General features: G+C 43.6%; 1 protein-coding gene across 2 annotated transcripts in view; it reads right to left on the minus strand.

Annotated features, from left to right (window-relative positions):
• The window catches only part of LOC137256623 (mediator of RNA polymerase II transcription subunit 24-like), a 35,642-nt gene extending 19,903 nt beyond the window's left edge, over positions 1 to 15,739 (minus strand). The window contains exons 1-10 of one of the 2 annotated variants that reach the window (XM_067794507.1): positions 15,548 to 15,739; positions 14,032 to 14,201; positions 13,560 to 13,642; positions 12,866 to 13,199; positions 12,342 to 12,465; positions 11,098 to 11,257; positions 10,335 to 10,448; positions 9,287 to 9,414; positions 8,405 to 8,491; positions 1,739 to 1,847 (exon numbers count right to left, since the gene is read on the minus strand). In XM_067794507.1, the coding sequence (XP_067650608.1) occupies positions 1,739 to 1,847; positions 8,405 to 8,491; positions 9,287 to 9,414; positions 10,335 to 10,448; positions 11,098 to 11,257; positions 12,342 to 12,465; positions 12,866 to 13,199; positions 13,560 to 13,642; positions 14,032 to 14,201; positions 15,548 to 15,567 (1,329 nt within the window). In that variant the 5' untranslated portion in view covers positions 15,568 to 15,739. The remainder of the gene's footprint in view (positions 1 to 1,738; positions 1,848 to 8,404; positions 8,492 to 9,286; positions 9,415 to 10,334; positions 10,449 to 11,097; positions 11,258 to 12,341; positions 12,466 to 12,865; positions 13,200 to 13,559; positions 13,643 to 14,031; positions 14,202 to 15,547) is intronic. The other variant, XM_067794508.1, reaches the window with a different exon arrangement.
• Positions 15,740 to 17,801: the final 2,062 nt, after the last annotated feature.

The raw sequence follows: 17,801 nt of genomic DNA on the forward strand, positions 1-17,801 counted from the left end.
TCTTGTTACTGTTGAAACATTTACACATCAAACTGACAGCATTAGCTGTACAAACTCACAATAACTACCTTCGATATAAAATAAAAAAACAACAACTTATTTTTAAAATATTAGAAAATATTTGACACAATTCTAACCATTTGAAATGTTCCTCATACAAAAAGGATGTTTTTGGTCTATATTTTTTCACTTTCAGAGAAATGCCTGTACAGCATATTTCTTCTTACACAGTTCAGAAATCATAAACTTCCAACATTTTCTCTTAAACTTCATGGGACATTAAAAATGTTACCAAGTATTGATAAAATAGAAAGTTGATATCAATAATACTAAGTCAGAAATCACCACCAATTCTAACGAAAGAAATTAGGGTTGAGGACACAAATACCAATAAACCTTGCAGTATATTCTTCTCATCCCCCATTGCAAATCTAATCATTCTTCACCTGCAAGGATGGGTGTTGATGTGCCAGATGTGGGGAGTATGTCATGGGCCTTATCCACCATGACAATCAGTTGACACGCAAACTTCTCACTGACAATGTCACAGCGCCATGTCATACATGACAATCGTGCAAGTGCCCAGGTCTGTTTTAAACGACCAAAATAAGTCATGCATGCTCCAGGAAAGGTGCCCACAGTCAGATTCCAGCTGTGATTGAGTGTTTAGTCTGCACTAATAATTGATAAAAACAGGATGCTTTCGATCTTGCAGAACAGAAAGTGAGTGAGTATTGTTTTAATCCGGTTTGGGCAAAATATTCCACCAATATCACATGAGGGGACCCTAGAAATGGGCTATGCAGTTGTACCTATGCATGGGTTCGAACCCACAGCTTAAGCATGACAACCAAATGCTTTAACCACTAGGCCTCCCCACCCCTGAGAACATAGAGGAGCAATACAAGCAAAATGACAACTTTTCAAAGAAGACAACTAACAATTAAAAAGGACAGTTCTCAGTCAAAAATCAATTTTTGGGACTGGTCATTTATAATAGGGATGGGGTCACAAAAACATGTTACAAGTAGTTTTTTGTAAAGTTTGAGTGATAAAAAGTAAATGTATCTCATGAAGGGTTCAATTTTTTTTTTAAGAATCCACTTGTCATCTCGCAAGTGATATTTGGAAAGTGAACTTGTGCGGGCTATTTTTCCACTTGCCATGATTTTCATGACATAATCATGATGATGTAATTCTGAAAGAATAAATCAACATGGTAGTTGATGTTAATGTTTAGCGGACTATTCATCGAGAAGTGACAAATAACAAAGAACGATAACTCTACTTTATTACCATTGCAAAATTAATACCCATGATTTAAGCTCATATGAAAGTTTATTTACAGTTTGAACCGTAAATGGAAACTATGTAGTAGCCCACAGACAAGTAAGATATCATTATTTGATTGTCCCAGGTGTCGGGACTTTTGAGCCCCTGCTCATCCATGAAGTCTGATGATGTTCCTATATTTTTCAAATGTGTCAGGAATACTTCAGTTCTGAGCTTAACTTGGCACCGACCATCAGCTGACCATCTGCTGTGAGCACCCAGGAGCTGCTCCCACGACACGCAGACATGGGCACTTTCTACCGTACTTACACATAGCCTCACGTTATTGCTTGAAGCCAAATGATAGTGGAGGCAACAAAAGTGTCGACAATAACGACAGGAAGACGAGACTAGGCAAACGTAAAGAAGCCAGAAAGCACTGTGTGTCCGACAGTGGAAGAACTACCTCTACCTTCAGAATACTCGTCACAGTCATCTCGGCGCGCATTATTAAGCTCACCGTGCCGCTACCCGAACTACATTGCTCGGGTATGCGGTGCTCACGCTCGCTGTTGCTGAAAGAGATATAAAGTAGCGTTTATAAGTGTATATGGGTCACAAGGGATCAGCATTAATATGGCATATCAGTGTACTCTAAAGGAGGTTGGAACACTAGAAACAGTTTTCAAAGATCAAACAGGTCTACTTGTAACTGGGTTAGAGGGTAACAGCATTCTAAAGTGATGCAGGTGTACTGGATGGAGTCACAGTCACCAAACAGCACTCAAGACCACAAGCAGTGTTCACATTAACATGCATGTTCTGTGCGCAAAGCATTTTGTAATCTTGGAACAAGTAACCGAAATTTATACAAACCTGTAGAGGTTATGAATTCTTTGAAGAATGTCCTCCTTGGGGTACATATATAGCATTAAAATGTCCATTTAAAAATGCCTACGACAGTTTAACAATATTGAATAAATATTTTACAAAACAAAAACTCGTTTTTGTCTTGTGAGACCACCCCTACAGGGCCCCCACCCGGGCCCCTTAACAGCCAAGAGCAGGTAACTCTCGCCGTGTACCTCATACCTCACTTTTAATGCTGAGATTGTCAGACAGAATGTGGGGAGGCGGGTGGCCGTACCCCAAGGAGGACATTCTTCAAAGAATTCATAACCTCTACAGGTTTGTATAATTCTTTTTCAGAAGAAGTCCTCCTTGGGGTACATATATAGCATAAGACAGACTCCCAACGAACGTGAGTCGGGAGCGGCATTCTGTCTGCTGATGTGTACCCTACACACACTCTCATACACTGCTGAAGCTGCGAGAGATAGAGAAATACACTTACCCAATCACCAAGCCGCTGATGTCAATCAGGCGGGGGCGTGGCAACATAGGGCCGAAAGAACCAATCGACAATAACCCCGCAAAGGTGATGGACATATGACCACACCTCATGCCATTCACTGTAAATATTCCCCCAAACCAGCGAAGTAGTGCCGGGAATAACAGTGCAAGGGTAAATATGAGCGTATGTCGACGCTAATAGTGAGAAAAACGTCTATAGGCAGTTTCTCTTTTTTTCTCTTTGTGTGTGTTTTTTTTTTTTATATATATAAAAACACCACCACCAGGGGATATCCGTCACCAATATAACAAGAAATGTTTCGTGAAAACCCACCACCAGGAACATTTCATGATAAACAAAGTCGAGATCACAGACGCTCATTCAGCTGGGGGAATCACGACTCTGCCCACTGGCGAGAACTGTATGGCCAAACCGAGCACGTTCCCGTGAATGTTTGTCCAGTTGGTAGTGACGGACAAACGTGCTCGGTCGGCTCCAAATAGCCGCAGAGCAGATCTCCTCAATGGGCAGAGCCGCGGCATAAGCCTGTGACGTAGCCACTGCCCTAACAGAATGAGCCTTTAACCCATTAGGGATAGGTAACCCGTTATGAGTATATGCCATACAAATGGCAGAGACAAGCCACCTAGATATGGTTTGCTTGTTCGCCGGCAGACCAGCTCTTTCCCCGCCACAACAACAAAACAACTGGTTATCTTTTCGGATATCAGCAGTTCGTTTGATATAAGCCCTAAGCACGTCGAAGAGAGGTACCGGGCGAGGGAGGCTGCATGAGCTTAGGGAGCTCGATAGGCGCTGTAACATGAAAATCTGCGATCTTAGGACGGTAAGAATCCGGCAGTCTAATACTGACCCTGTCTTTGTGAAAGACGGTCAAAGCAGGATCCGCTGACATTGCATGAATGTCATCTACCCGCCTGCCAGACGTTACCGCCACAAGAAAGGCAGCCTTCCACGTTAACAGCTGGAGAGAAAGAGACGATAGCTCGTGAAAAAGAGGACCGGACAACCAGTCAAGAACGACTGACAAGTCCCACAGGGGACTAATCCGCCGGACAGTCGCACGGATCCTATCCACACCCGCTAAAAAACGCTGAACAAGAGGGTGCTGCCCAAAGAGAGCACCGTCAACAGGAATATGGAATGCCGAAATGGCCGTGGAATAGCCCCGGATAGTAGGGGCGGCTAGGCCTGACTCTAACCGGGACTGCAAAAGTACTTCAACTAGAGTTGAAGAAAAGGGATCAAGAATCCCCCTGTTGACACACCAGCGCGCATAACAGGCCCATCTATCCTCATATTGAATGTTTGTCGAATCCCTCCGCGAAGCCAGAATTGTGTCTGCAACTGGTGCAGAAATTCCGCTCACTTGGAGGCGATTCCTGACAGATAATCCCGAATATCTCCCGATGCAACATCCACTCGTGAGGAGCTAGGACACGTCGAGAGAGCGCGTCTGCTCGAACATTGTCCACCCCGAGGAGATACACGGGACACACCCGAACATTGAACCGGTCGCACCACTGTAGAAAGTGACACGCCTCCTCTAGGAGGGACGGAGAAACCGTACCGCCCTGTTTCAGGATACAGGTCATTGCCGTCTGGTTGTCCATCTCTAGACGCACCACACAGCCTCGAATCGTCTCCCGAAAGTGTTGGAACACTAGCCGGACAGCTCTCAATTCGAGCACATTGATGTGCAGGCGCGTTTCGTGCCGTAACCATAGGCTCGAAACTGAATGAGCGCCCAGCACGCCACCCCACCCTGTGAGGGAAGCGTCCGTCTGAATTGAAAGGGTTGGTGAGGGAGCGTCCAGGGGTAACCCCCTGGATAGATTCCCTACCACTGTCCACCACCGTAAATGAGGAAGGAGCCACTCCGGAGTGAGGAGAATCATCTCGTAACTCCTGCCGTGGGACCACATTCGCGCCAAGGCGTACTGAATGGGCCGCATCCTCAACCGCGCCCTCCAAACAACATCCACCATCGCTGCCATGTTGCCTAGCAACTGGAGCCTAACCCGAGCTGAAGCCGAGGGGGACTCGAGGAATTGCATAACAACTCCCTGAACTTTGGAGATCCAATCCGGCGACAGGGAGACTATGCCTCTCACTGTGTCGAACCGTGTGCCTAAGAAGATCAGATCCTGTGTAGGAACTAGGTCTGACTTCTTGAGATTGATAATGCAGCCCAACCTGGTGAGAATACACATTATGGCAAATGTTGCGTCTCGACTCAAGTGAGTGGCAAGTGCTCGTATGAGCCAATCGTCCAGGTACGGGTGACAACACCTGCCCTGTGACCTGGCCACTTGCGCTGGGATTAACATAAGCTTGGTGAATACCCTCGGAGCCGTAGAGATGCCGAAGGGAAGCACCCGAAACTGATAGCATACCCCGTCGAAGGAGAACCGCAGGTACTTCCTGAACTCGGGATGCATCAGAACATGCAGGTACGCATCCTTGAGGTCGATGGACGTAAGCCAGTCGCCTCTTTCTACAGATGAGATCACTGACCGTAGTGTCTCCATCTTGAATGACGGTACCTGCAGCATAGTGTTCAGCCGTTTGAGATTGAGAATCGGTCTGAACCCTCCGTCCTTTTTGGTGACCAGGAAATAAGTGGAGTAAAATCCCTCTTGTTCATGGCCACCCGGAACCACCTCGATGGCCGCCTTGTCCAATAAAGACTGAACCTCGGCGCAGAGAACCTCGGCTTTCTCCGGAACTACCGGCACAGGAGTGCGCCGAATTCCAGAAAAGGGAGGCGGGTCTCTCTTCCATAGTGGTAAGTGGCCGTCCCTGAGTGTGGATAGGACCCAGGGGTTGGAGGTTACCTTTTCCCAATAGGACAGGAAGTGGGAAAGGCGGCCATCCACAGGAAGGTTTGGCAGAAGGCAATGAATGCCCGACGTCGGCAGTGCTCCGACTGCTTGATTCGGGTTCACTTGCAAGGGCTCCAGAGGATGACTTACTGCGAAGCCGGTGCCGACTTCCCTTTCCTCGGAAAAGGATGCTGGGGCGCCACAGCCATGCCCTTGCCCCTACCCTTACCCTTACCCTTCCGCACCTGCAAGGGCTGTGCCCACTTAGCAGAGTCCTTGGCCGGAGCCAAAGGATAAGCAGAGGAAAGCACCGGGGGACGCGCTTGAGAAGTATGAGGCTGTTTTAACAAAGGTTTAGACTCCTTGAATGTGGACACAGCCTCCGCGGCCTCCCGGACTACTGATGCCGCTCCCGGGAAGAGAGTAGATCCCATCCAAAATGGCAGTGAAAGTAGCGCTTGTTGAGTGGCCGGCGAATACCGTGCCACGGACAGCCACAGTCTACGGAGGCCCATAACTGCAGACATCATCTGACACGCCGAGGACCTGATAGAGTCCCGTGCCAGATGTGACTGCACCTCCGTAAGCTGTTGAGCGAGCGTAGGGGAAACACACTCCTCTTCGACACCGCCGCCGTCAACAAGCCGACGCTGCAATACCGAAGTATATGCGGCGTGTATTGTGACTTTAAGGCATTGAGCTGCATTTCGGTACTGCTCCTCAAACAACCTATAAGCCGATTTGAGGGCAGTAACATTACAGGTGAACGGAGGCAGGCGGCGTCCTTGCTTAGCCGAAGCTAAGGAGCTGCCAGAGGAACCCCCCAGGGCGACCGATGCATAGATACAGTCGTCGACCACTGGAGGGTTATACAAGTTAAGATCACCCATAAGGTAACGTCGGTCTAGCTCCGGCAAAACGAAGCGTGACTGCGCTCCCGTTAAAAGAGGGTTAATCACTTCTGACAATATAGAAGGGAGGATGCGCAACCGAGAATCCACCACCTTGGCTGGGGCAAAAGCCTCATCCAGCAGTCGGAATTCCTCGGGGTCAGGTGTCGCCGAAGCAACCACGACCTGCGGCAGGACAGAAGCTATACGCTCCCGTACCTGCCTCAGCGAGGCGCCGAGCGAAAACGAAAACTCACTCGGCCCACCCCGGTCCTCCCCCTCCTCCATGATCTCCTCGGCGCGACCCCCCATGAGTGACACCTCAGATCTGTCATCTAAGGATAGCTCCGGGGGATCGGTCGAGGGAACATCCGAAAGAGAGAGAGGCCCGAGCAGAGCCGAGCGGCCCGACGCCATAGACCCGACGCCCGAGACTGAGTCTGGGTGGCGGATTGCCGGCAACGTTCCCAACATAGGTATGGTCCCATGACCAACACTGGCAACCTCGGAGTGGCTGGCAAACGACTCTAAAGTCGGTTCCTGCGCACCCCTAATGGAAGTCCCCACACCGGCGCCAGAGGCGTAGCTGGGGAGTCCCATGGAAGCCGAAGCCGGATACACACCCGACTCCGGACGAACGCCTATCTCCTGGCGGAGACCGGACATCGCGTCCGAAATCAGGGTATGCACCAACGCTATTTGCTGCTGTAACAAAGACGAAAGTAAATCAAATGTTAACGGTTGCGAGGGTTCAGTGGGAGGTGCTGCGGAGGTAGAAGCCACCACTGGAGGGGGAGCCGAAGTACCCTTCGCTGGTTTTGGCGTATGCCCCCCCCCGAGACTGAAGCCGAAGACGCCTTCTTAATATCTTTTTTGGCTTTTTTCGAAGGTGGCTCCTGCGCCCAAATATCCCTCCCCCGCCTGGATCAAAGATCTATAAAAGATCAAGTCTGCATGACAGGATCTTTGAGCCCTGGGGGAAAGGTCTTGACATATGGTGCATCCTTGCTCGTCGTGAGCTTCCTCCGCTAAGCAACGCAGGCACAGAATATGCTTATCCCTCAGGGGGAGTTTTGCATTACAAGTAGCACACCCCTTGAACTGGAAAAAACCGAACCGCGCTATGATTAATAGCAAGGCCCGTTAATCCAACAAACACATGAGTATTTAACAGAAACAATAATACGCACTGGTGATATTTAACCGTTAAATAATAATAAAGCTATTTATGAAAACATACAATAGCATATAAGGTTTCTACCATGGAAAAGAAAGGTAAAAAAACATACAAATATCCGGTTTGTATTTAAAACCACCTAAAAAGAATAGGCAGAAGAAATAACCGCCATCTTGTCAGCCACATAGCTGAAGACCACGGTAGCCACGGAAAGTTGCAACATTTCATGAATGAAAAAGAGTGAAATATGCATTCCTAATATCGCCCGTGCGTTAAAAAGGAACCATACATACGGTTTTCGTAGCTTTCTCACTCATTTCTCTTCAATTCGTAGGTTCTGTCTCTAAATATGAGAGCTGCTGATAGACGACTGTCCTCAATGACAACAGCATGAAAAAGTGAGGTATGAGGTACACGGCGAGAGTTACCTGCTCTTGGCTGTTAAGGGGCCCGGGTGGGGGCCCTGTAGGGGTGGTCTCACAAGACAAAAACGTGTTTTTGTTTTGTAAAATATTTATTCAATATTGTTACAACTGTCGTAGGCATTTTTAAATGGACATTTTAATGCTATATATGTACCCCAAGGAGGACTTCTTCTGAAAAAGAATTGTATTTTCCTCAAGGAAACAATGTTTCTCTTAGCTGACTTGACTTATGACAACATGCTCCATAATGCAAAAAAATAACACCTAAACTTTAAAATTTTACAGGGAAACCCCAAACCCCAAACCCCTCCTCTCATGACACCTAGCCGCTTTCTGGCTCGAGCATACACCTGCACATTACAGGGGCTTTGCATTTTAGGAACACAAAGCATTTTTTCCTACCATCATCACTGCACAAGATGTTGGTGTCAATGGCTTACCGTCTATTCAACAGACGCTGCCGCTGGTTGTCTGACAGAAGACTAAACCTGTTACACTCGTGCAGCAGCTGGCCCAGACACTCATACCTACAGGAACAATGGCAGCCTGATATTACACATGTTGCAGGAACATAACAATGGTAAACAGCAACTTAAAATCATCATGACTCCCTGATGTCATGAAAGGGAGTCATAGACATGTTTGGGGAAGTCAAGACATCAATAATGATTACATGATAATGAAAAAACATTGTAAGGCAAGTCACGTATTTAATAAGCACTGAGCAGTTAACTGGCAAACATTAAACTATGAGGCTTTAATCAACAGCAAATTATAAGTTTCTAACTATGACACAAGCTTCAAAATTCACTGCATATTTGAGATAATTTGTGCACCAAATACATAGGTTTTCCACATCTGGATAAACACTGAACAAACACTGACACCTTCCACACTGAGGATCAAATATTGATGCTGAAATCCATATAATTTTAATGCCATCATAAAACAGATCATTAACAGAACCATCTATGAATATTGCTAGAACTGAAAGCAAGGTCAAATCACAAAGGTCAAAACACAAAGGACAAATCACACACAGTGAATCACAGAAAGTCAGTGCTTTAACGCTGAATTGTCTGATACAAACACTTATTCATAGACACGGCATTCATACAGTCAGACTATTTGGGTCATGTTAAACCTTAATCAAACACTGTGCACATGAGTGAGTTTAGTTTTACACTGCTGTTAGCAATATTCCAGCAACATCATGGCAGGGGAAGGGAATCAAATCCAGGTCTTCAATGTGATGAGCAAACACTTTAACCGCTAGGCTACCCCACTACCTCCGCGCACATGAAGGTGAATGTTACACTTACTTCTGCTTGATATCTGTGAGGTCCAGGAGGTGGATGTAGTTGAGGATCATCTCGAATCCCTGCTCCAGTTCTGCCGAGAAATCCCGGCCAGATGACTGAAGCTGCATCTTGACTAGGATCTGTGGCAACTGTGGGATACACAGGGCGAGTCATTAAGTCAGTATGTGAGTAAGTCCATGAGTCAGCAAGTTTGTATGTGAGTCAGTAAGTCAGTATGTGAGTCAGTATGTGAGTAAGTCAGTAAATGGGTCAGAAAGACTCAAGTAAGTTAACCAGTCAATAAGTTTGAGAGTCAGTCAGTAAATTTGGTCACTAACCCATTGCGTCTGTGAGTGAGTTAGTAAGTGAGTAAATAGATAAGTAGGTCAGTACATAGGTAAGTCAGGAAGTCAGTCAGTAATTAGGTCAGTAAGTCAATAAATAGGTCCATAAGTCAGTCAGTAAATAGGTCAGTCAGTCAGTAAATCAGTCAATAGATCAGTTAGTAAGTCAGTAAATAGGCCAGTGAGTCTGTTAGTCAATGAGTAAACAGGTCGCTTAGTCAGTAAATAGGTCAATAATTCAGTCAGCTAATGAATCTAAATGGTTCAGTAAATCAGTCAGTAAGTCAGTAGGTTAGTAAGTCAGTGGGTCATTAAGTCCTTAAATACGCCAGTAAGTCAGTCATTTAATGAGTCAGAAAGTCACTAAATGAATCTGTAAATTAGTAAGTCAATGGGTCAGTAAGTCAGTCAATAAGTCAGTATGACAGTCAGTTAATGAGTCAGAAAGTCATTACATGTATCAGTAAATCAGTCAGTAAGTCAATCAGTAAGTCAATCAGTAAGTCAGTAAGTCAATCAGTAAGTCAGTAACCGGGTCACTAAGTCAGTAAATAGGTCAGTAAGTCAGTAAATAGGTCAGTAAGTCAGTTAGTTAATGAGTTAGAAAGTCACTAAATGGATCAGGAAATCAGTCAGTAAGTCCGTAAATGGGTCAGCAAGTTATTTAGTGAGTCAGCGAGTCAATCAGTGAGTCATTGATGGGTAATCAGACGATGAGTACTCACCTTCAGGAATGTAAATGCTGCCCACTTGAGCTCCTCCTGTGTCTCGTGTGAGTCTACAAGACCCATGAAACATGCACGGAATATCTCCTGATGCAGCTGCGGCCATGACAGTTTCTGAAACATTAGCATTACAATACATCAGCGATAATACAATCCGGTACCAATTCTCAAAAGGGGGATTCTAAAGTTTGTTCCTCAGTGCCACACTTGGCAATATTCCAGCAGTGTGTAAATAATTAAGTTTGAACCAGTTAAACCAGTGATTGACAGCATGAGCATCAATTCATGCAAATGGAATACAATAAGAAGAATCTATCCAGTCAGCGAGTCTGACCACCTAACCTGTGTCGCCTCTTATGACAAGTATAAATGTTCATGGGTCATTAGTGTTCCCCCTTGGCACATTTAGGAAGGCGCAGCACCCTGCCCCTTGACATTTGCGCCCTGCCCTTTTTCGCCTCAAACGCAGCCATTTACTATGACGAGTGTGTATTTTCCAGATTTGAAATGCTTTTTCCAAATTCTAATCTTAAAATACAAACTGAGAAGAGTAAAAACGAACTTGAGAATTGAAATTACAAGACAATTTTACTTCTTATACATTTTGTTGTTTCTTTAAACAATCCTCACTTACGTGCCCTTAGAGGTTATGAAGTGCCCTTTTTCATGAATTTACCCTGCCCTTTCTGAACCTTTGGGGGAACACTAGTCATGATTCTCGAGACGCTAGAAAGAAGACCAAATAATGAATGAAGACAGTTACCATGAGTCTTGCAATGACAAGGATCTGGTCAACAAATGGCTGAACTTCATTGGTGGAATTAAGCACTGCCTCAAGTGACACAAGGGCATTGAGGGTGGGGCAGATGGGTAGGTGTGGCACCCGCAACACCGGCTCACTGGACAGGGGAGTTTCCTGTAGCCTGAAACAAACCACCACACAGTGGCTTCTAAATGTACTTGTCTTAATACACTTAGTTTGACATTCCAGATTAACTAGAAGTGTTTTCAATCCAGAAACAAACTTTACCCTTCAAAAGAGAGACCAAATTGTTGGTATGAAAACAAAAATAAAATAAAATTGATAAAAAAAAACCTCCAAAAAGGGACGCCTACATGCCAAAAAGGGAGTATACCAAACTTTTTTTAAGATTGTTGAGTAGGTTTATAGTGCTATGTCCCAGAAACAATGGAAACGACAACTTAAACTCAACTAATATCACTGTGTATCCTGACTTTTCGGGGAAGACATAATTCCTGCTTCCAGCATCCTTTAGGAATCAAACCAAGGACTCTGGAGTGGCAAGCTAACACCTGACCACTAAGCTACTCTGATCACCTTAACATTAACATAATGCAAATTCTGAACTCCTGAATTAAAAAACCATCTATATATATAACTCAAAATGATTTCACACACAGCCATGTGCTTGCTGATATACAGAGCTAGCCACAGACAGATTCCCACTTCACATGCAAAGACAGTTCATGCCAATTAGTATATCAGTTGGTTAGTTACACATCTGTGTTGATATATGAATGAGTGGATATTGTTTGATGTAGTCCAGCAATATTTCAGTGATACCATGGCAGTCAATAAGGCAAACCAGAGACTAATATCTGAAGCAACTCTCAGAAGCCTGAGTGGGTGAGTGAGTGAATGAGTGAGTGAGTGAGTGAGTGAGTGAGTGAGTGAGTGAGTGAGTGAGTGAGTGAGTGAGTGAGTGAGTGAGTGAGTGAGTGAGAGTGGGTGGGTGGGTGGGTGGGTGGGTGAGTGAGTGAGTGAGTGAGTGAAGTTGAGTGGTTGGTTGGATGGCTATTTGGTTTGGTTTTATGCCACTCTAGCAATACTCCAGCACCAGAAATGGGCCTCCGCAACAAAATGACAGTCAAGAAGCACAGTAACCAAAGCTGTCCCCATTTTGCAAGCAAGAGGCACTAACAACCTACTCTACCCTGGTTAGATATAAATATGAACATTATCGTTAGAAGGTAGAAGGGTGCCACCTGGACAGGGAAGCAAGGGTTGCGGACACCTTCTCCCTAGTGGAGTTAGGGATGACATTCTGCTGTAGTTGACTCAGCGTGCCTCGCACATTCAGCTCGGTCTGCTCAAACTCACGGTAGACGTCTGCAAGTAGACAACTTATTACTTTACCATACATATGCAATCTAAACAGATAATTCTGAAGATCTTGTAAGTGACTTGATTTTATCTATCAAAGAGTTTATATAACGAGAGTGCTTGAGGAGTATGGTTGTACCCAAATAGATATCCACAAGGACACTTTGTTCAGCTCACACATGCGAGTGAGTGTAGTTTTACGCCACTTTTAGCAACACTCCAGCAATATCACTGTAGGGGGGACAACAGAATCCGTCTTCACACGCTGTACCCATGGAAGGAATCAAACCCAAGTCTCCAAAGTAACAAGCAAGCAAGTTAACTATAAACAGCACCACCACCCAAAGAAGTTATAAAAACAATACAAATTTCAAATAACAGGCAACAACACCTGAACACCACTGACCTGTAACCTCTGACCTCGAGATCTGCAACAAAGCTATGACAGTGGACTTTTCCAGGATCTTGAGAACAGCATTGCTGGCATTCTCGATAATGACGAGTTCCTGATGTTGCTTGCCCTCTTGCAGCTTCTGCAGACACTTGAGGATGTTGAGGAGCAGCCAGTGCACTAGCAACAGCAGCGACTTGCACAGTTGCAGCCCACTGTCAGGGCCATGTGTAAAACTCAGCTTGGTGGCGAACGTCTCTGCCAGATCTATGAGCGCCACTATACAGTAAGGTCTGGAGCTGTCATCAAAACTGGAGATATGTTTCAAAACAGAACTTGTTGGAATAACCTGAAAAACAAATAGGAAACAAATAGGAAACAAATAGGAAACAAATAGGAAACATGGTCTCTTGTGATTTAAACATAGAAAAGAGCAAGTTGGTGCATGAGTGAGTATGTTTTTCCGCAGCTTTTAGCAACATTCCAGCAACATTCCAGCAATATCACAGCAGGGGGCAGCAGAAATGGGCTTCACACATTGTACCCATGTGGAAATTCAAGCCCAGGTCTCAGTGTCATGAGCAGATGTTTCAACCATTGGGCTACCCCACCACAAGAAGGGGTAGCAAAAAGAAGTATTGTCAAACTTTAGTTTGCCGTGTGAAGGCTGCTTTACAGAAGCATATTAGGCAGGAAGTACATGTTTTACCTGAGACAATACTGCATGTTTCAGATATGACATCACCAAAGTGTTGGGGCTGCTACCAACCAGGGCTTGTTGTAATAATATATCTGCAAAAAGAAATAATATCAATATTATTCTCCTCCATCAGAAAATATCATACAATCCACACTTCAGGGGAGAAGTTTGTGGATTTATATTCATGATATTTCACCAAGCTAAGTTGTCAAACCATCTACTAATCATGCTAATATTGATATGTGCTCAGCAGGCAAACATCAAGTTTTGATCACATGATGCAGCTTAAGTTATCACATTACCAAAACTCCACAATAGAACACTTGCCATGAGTCTTAAACATGTAAAACAGCTATTTTTTTGTCACCTCTTTCCAAGGTTGTCTTGTCAAGTTGGGTTCAAGTAATCATAACACCACATTTAACATTACATTGCGAAGAAGCAAGTTCCTTTAATTTATCACCATTGCTATGACACTAACCCGCCAGATCACAAGATTCTCCACTACATAATGCAAGTATTCGCTTGAGCTGCACGCCCCACTGAATGTCCGACCACCTCTCCCTCCATGCCCGCATCAGGGTCAGTTTCACCTGATTGGTCAGGCTGCTCAGCTCCTTGCGTTGTGCCTCCATCTTGCTGGTCAACAGTCTGAAGGATATCACAGTTATCTATAGCATAAATAACCACAGTAATAGCATAATTGACCTTATTTTAGTTCATGCTGCAAGCTATTTCCTTTGCCATTTTGAAACTTAGGGATGCTACAAGTGAAAATATTCTCGCTAATGAATAGTGCTTTATCCTGAGACCATGGGTGTTCTTAGTCTCAGTGATGAGGACAAAATTGTTCATCTTGATGCACATGTACAATATGGCAGTCATTTTCCTATCAAAATCTTGAAGAAACAATTTTGAGGATTTCCTCCAAATTTTGTTGTATCTTTTCATGAAAGATTGTGACATAGCTAACCTATACACTAACTATGGAAATGTAACAAACAATGGAAAGTAAACAATGATAAATGGGTTGGTTCATGGGCATGGGTGCCACTATCAGTTAACTAGTTCAGCCAGCTAAACATCGTGTTCCTGCCAAGGCATACACCAACGTTTAGCGTCCCAACCCTATTTTATGAGGAACACTTTCCCTGCGAATTTTATCGGGAAATTTTTTGACTCCAGAAACACTGAAAAACGAAGCATTGCATGTATATTGGTACATGGATCGAAAGATCTATCGTTTAGGTACAAAACGTTTAGGTACAAAATATGATTGCTGTCTTACCTTGAAAAAATTTATTTAAAATTCAGCAAAATTATATTCATCACCACCCCGTCTTTTCCACAGTCGGGTGCGGCTATTTTGCCTCTGACGCCACAGGGTCGTGTGTACCAGTTGGGTTTGTTAAAACTGGGTTCAGCAGGGAAACGAAACAAAGCAGTTTTTGAATACTTACAATAAATAAACGAACTGGCTTGGTACGGGGGTGGAGACGATTTTGTACATGCTTCAAATGGGCTAGGTTGAAATGTTAATGTCCCTTTTGAAGATTAATTATTAAATAATAACAAAATGCCAATGTTTGCTTTTTATATTTTCCTTTTTGGCTGTGTAAAGATATTGTTTAATAATGTTAAAACAACAACCTACTGTCTAACCAATGTTTTCCTTCCCTTTTTAAATACTGACTTTATTTTGTTGGACGAGTTATTTTCAACACAGACTGGCTTTCACAATATTTATTGGTGGTGTTACGGGAAATCATCAAGTTCGTCGTAATGATATATACGAGCTATGTAACATTTTAAACGGATTCAAGCACATAATAGCAGTATCAACGTCTTGCACAAAGGCAGACAAGATCATGACGATGTAAATCTCTTATTACATTTGAATTCATGTAGTCACGGAGTGTTTTTCTTTGATGATTGCATTGCACATATCTTCTAACATTGCATTACAACGAGTGACGTGTTTGTACAGAATACCTTACCTTATTGACGCATTTAGCATAAAAATAATTTATTTGGGCGCCATATTGGCTTTGCCGGCACAATCCGAATCGAAGTGGTAAACATTGTTGGCTCGGATAACAGTGTGAAAACTAAACTCCCAACAGCGACGTCATGTGCCTAAATCCCTCCTCGATCATACGTATCACCGCGTTAGAGGCACACGATGAACTGGAGCTTACTATAATCGCCGAAAAACCCCGATAGTAGCCGACGAAAGCAGAATGGTAAACAGATAAAAATCCGGACAAGTTCACTACCAGTTACATCCGGACATATCACACAAATTCAGCTTTACCATTTATGAAGTTGAACGAGAATAGGCAGCCACTGTGTTTGCAATACTATACAATTAAACATTGTTTAACAATGTGTCATATCTTTCACTATGATACAGAGGTATTCAGCAGTGCTTGAGTAGTTCTGTTACAGATCAATGGGTCATATCAAATACTTTCCTGCTTACATGTATCAATTAGATATAACTGTCTCTATGTGATTTGAATACAACTCACGTAAGTATGATCAACTCAGCCAATGTATGCTGGCATACTTGTGTTTCTTTTCAATTCGAATTAATATTAGAGAACCTTATGAATAAAATGTCCTCAGTCTTCAACAACATCCATAGTCTTGTGGATAGATTCACAACATTCGTGTCATTACAAATAGTTAGTGAACACCATAATTTATTTGAAATTCTGTCAAGAATTAAAACCACTAGTTGCAAAATAAGTTCTATAAATATACTCCAGAAACATGGAAGCGAAAACATTGTCAGAACACTTTCAGATAGTTGTATTGTTGCTCAATACCTGACTCTGTAGTATTCCAGCAATAATACGACTAGCAGGAACCGTGATGTTTGGCTCCCAAGTCCAAGGGGCAGAACGATATTGTCAGTATCATTCCTTACTTTCCAGTCAGTACCATGCCTAAGGAACATTGAGCAGTTGGGTAGCCTGTGGTTAAAGAAATAGCTTATGCCAGGTTCTGATCCCAACATGGGTACAATGTGTCAAGCCCATTTCTGCTGTGAACCCACCATGATATTGGTGGAATATATGTACTGTTCAAAGAGGCATCATACTCATTCACTCATGTGAATTTAACTCATCTATGGCTAAGTAAATGTTAAAACAGGCAGCATATTTCACTTCAAAGTTGGCAAACCTTTTTGACAAATATATGCAAGGTAGTTGTTGAGGTACACCATGTGTCCAAGTCAAAACCACAGTGTATATGGAGTACCAGTATCACTCTGAGAACAGAGAAGGTACGTACAAAGTGAGTGAAGTTTTATGCCACTTTTAGCAATATTCCAACATTTCACACTAGGGGACACCAGAAATGGGCTCCACACTTTATGCCCACTTGGAGAATCAAACCCGCATCTTTGGCATGACAAGCAAACACCTTAACCACTAGGCTACCCCACCACCCTCATGTAAGTGCCAGTATTATTCTGAGAACAGAAAATGTATGTACAAAGAGGTCATCCTCAATAATGCAGGTTATATTATACATAGCATGGGTGTTCACTGGGTAGTTGTTTGGTCACAGTGGTTTCAGACTCTGAGTGCATGTGACTTGCACTGAAAAATGTGTCAACATAACATGAAGATCTGGGTTAGAACTGATCTTCAGCTACTAAGGTGAGTAACAGGATCAGACTCACTGACGTGGTTGTATGCCAATCTTGTCTGTATCCTATCCTCATCTATAACAAAATTCTCCCTACACCCCATCTCCCAAACATCTAAATCTAACGTTTCCTTCCTTGAAAGGCATTTTAGAAGTTGTATAGATGAAGGAAAACCAAGTTCTATGGATAGTCAACTTCCTTCTTGCAATGTGTGCGACGTTTTGGTGCAAGTACTAACACCATTATCGAGGAAGTGATCAAAAACGATGTTAGTACCTGCACCAAAACATTGCACCCATTGCAATAAAGAAGCTGACGATCCATAGAACTTGGTTTTCATTCAGATCTAACGTTGTATGTCTGAGAGTGAGTATAGTTTTACAATTGAGTTAGCAATGATGAAGTGTACAACTTTATGGATGACAAGTTTTGGGTTACTGGAAAATTGTTCTTAAAATTAAAGTCAGAAAAGGTTGAAATGTCACTCTATGCCATAAACAAGAAGCTGTGACCAAAAAAGTAGTATGCTTCACTTTTGACTCACCAAATTCATGATCAAACAATACTCTTTGCTATATTAAAAGATCATT

This window comes from Haliotis asinina, chromosome 11 (genome assembly GCF_037392515.1).
Source record: "Haliotis asinina isolate JCU_RB_2024 chromosome 11, JCU_Hal_asi_v2, whole genome shotgun sequence".
Taxonomy (NCBI): Eukaryota; Metazoa; Mollusca; class Gastropoda; order Lepetellida; family Haliotidae; genus Haliotis; species Haliotis asinina.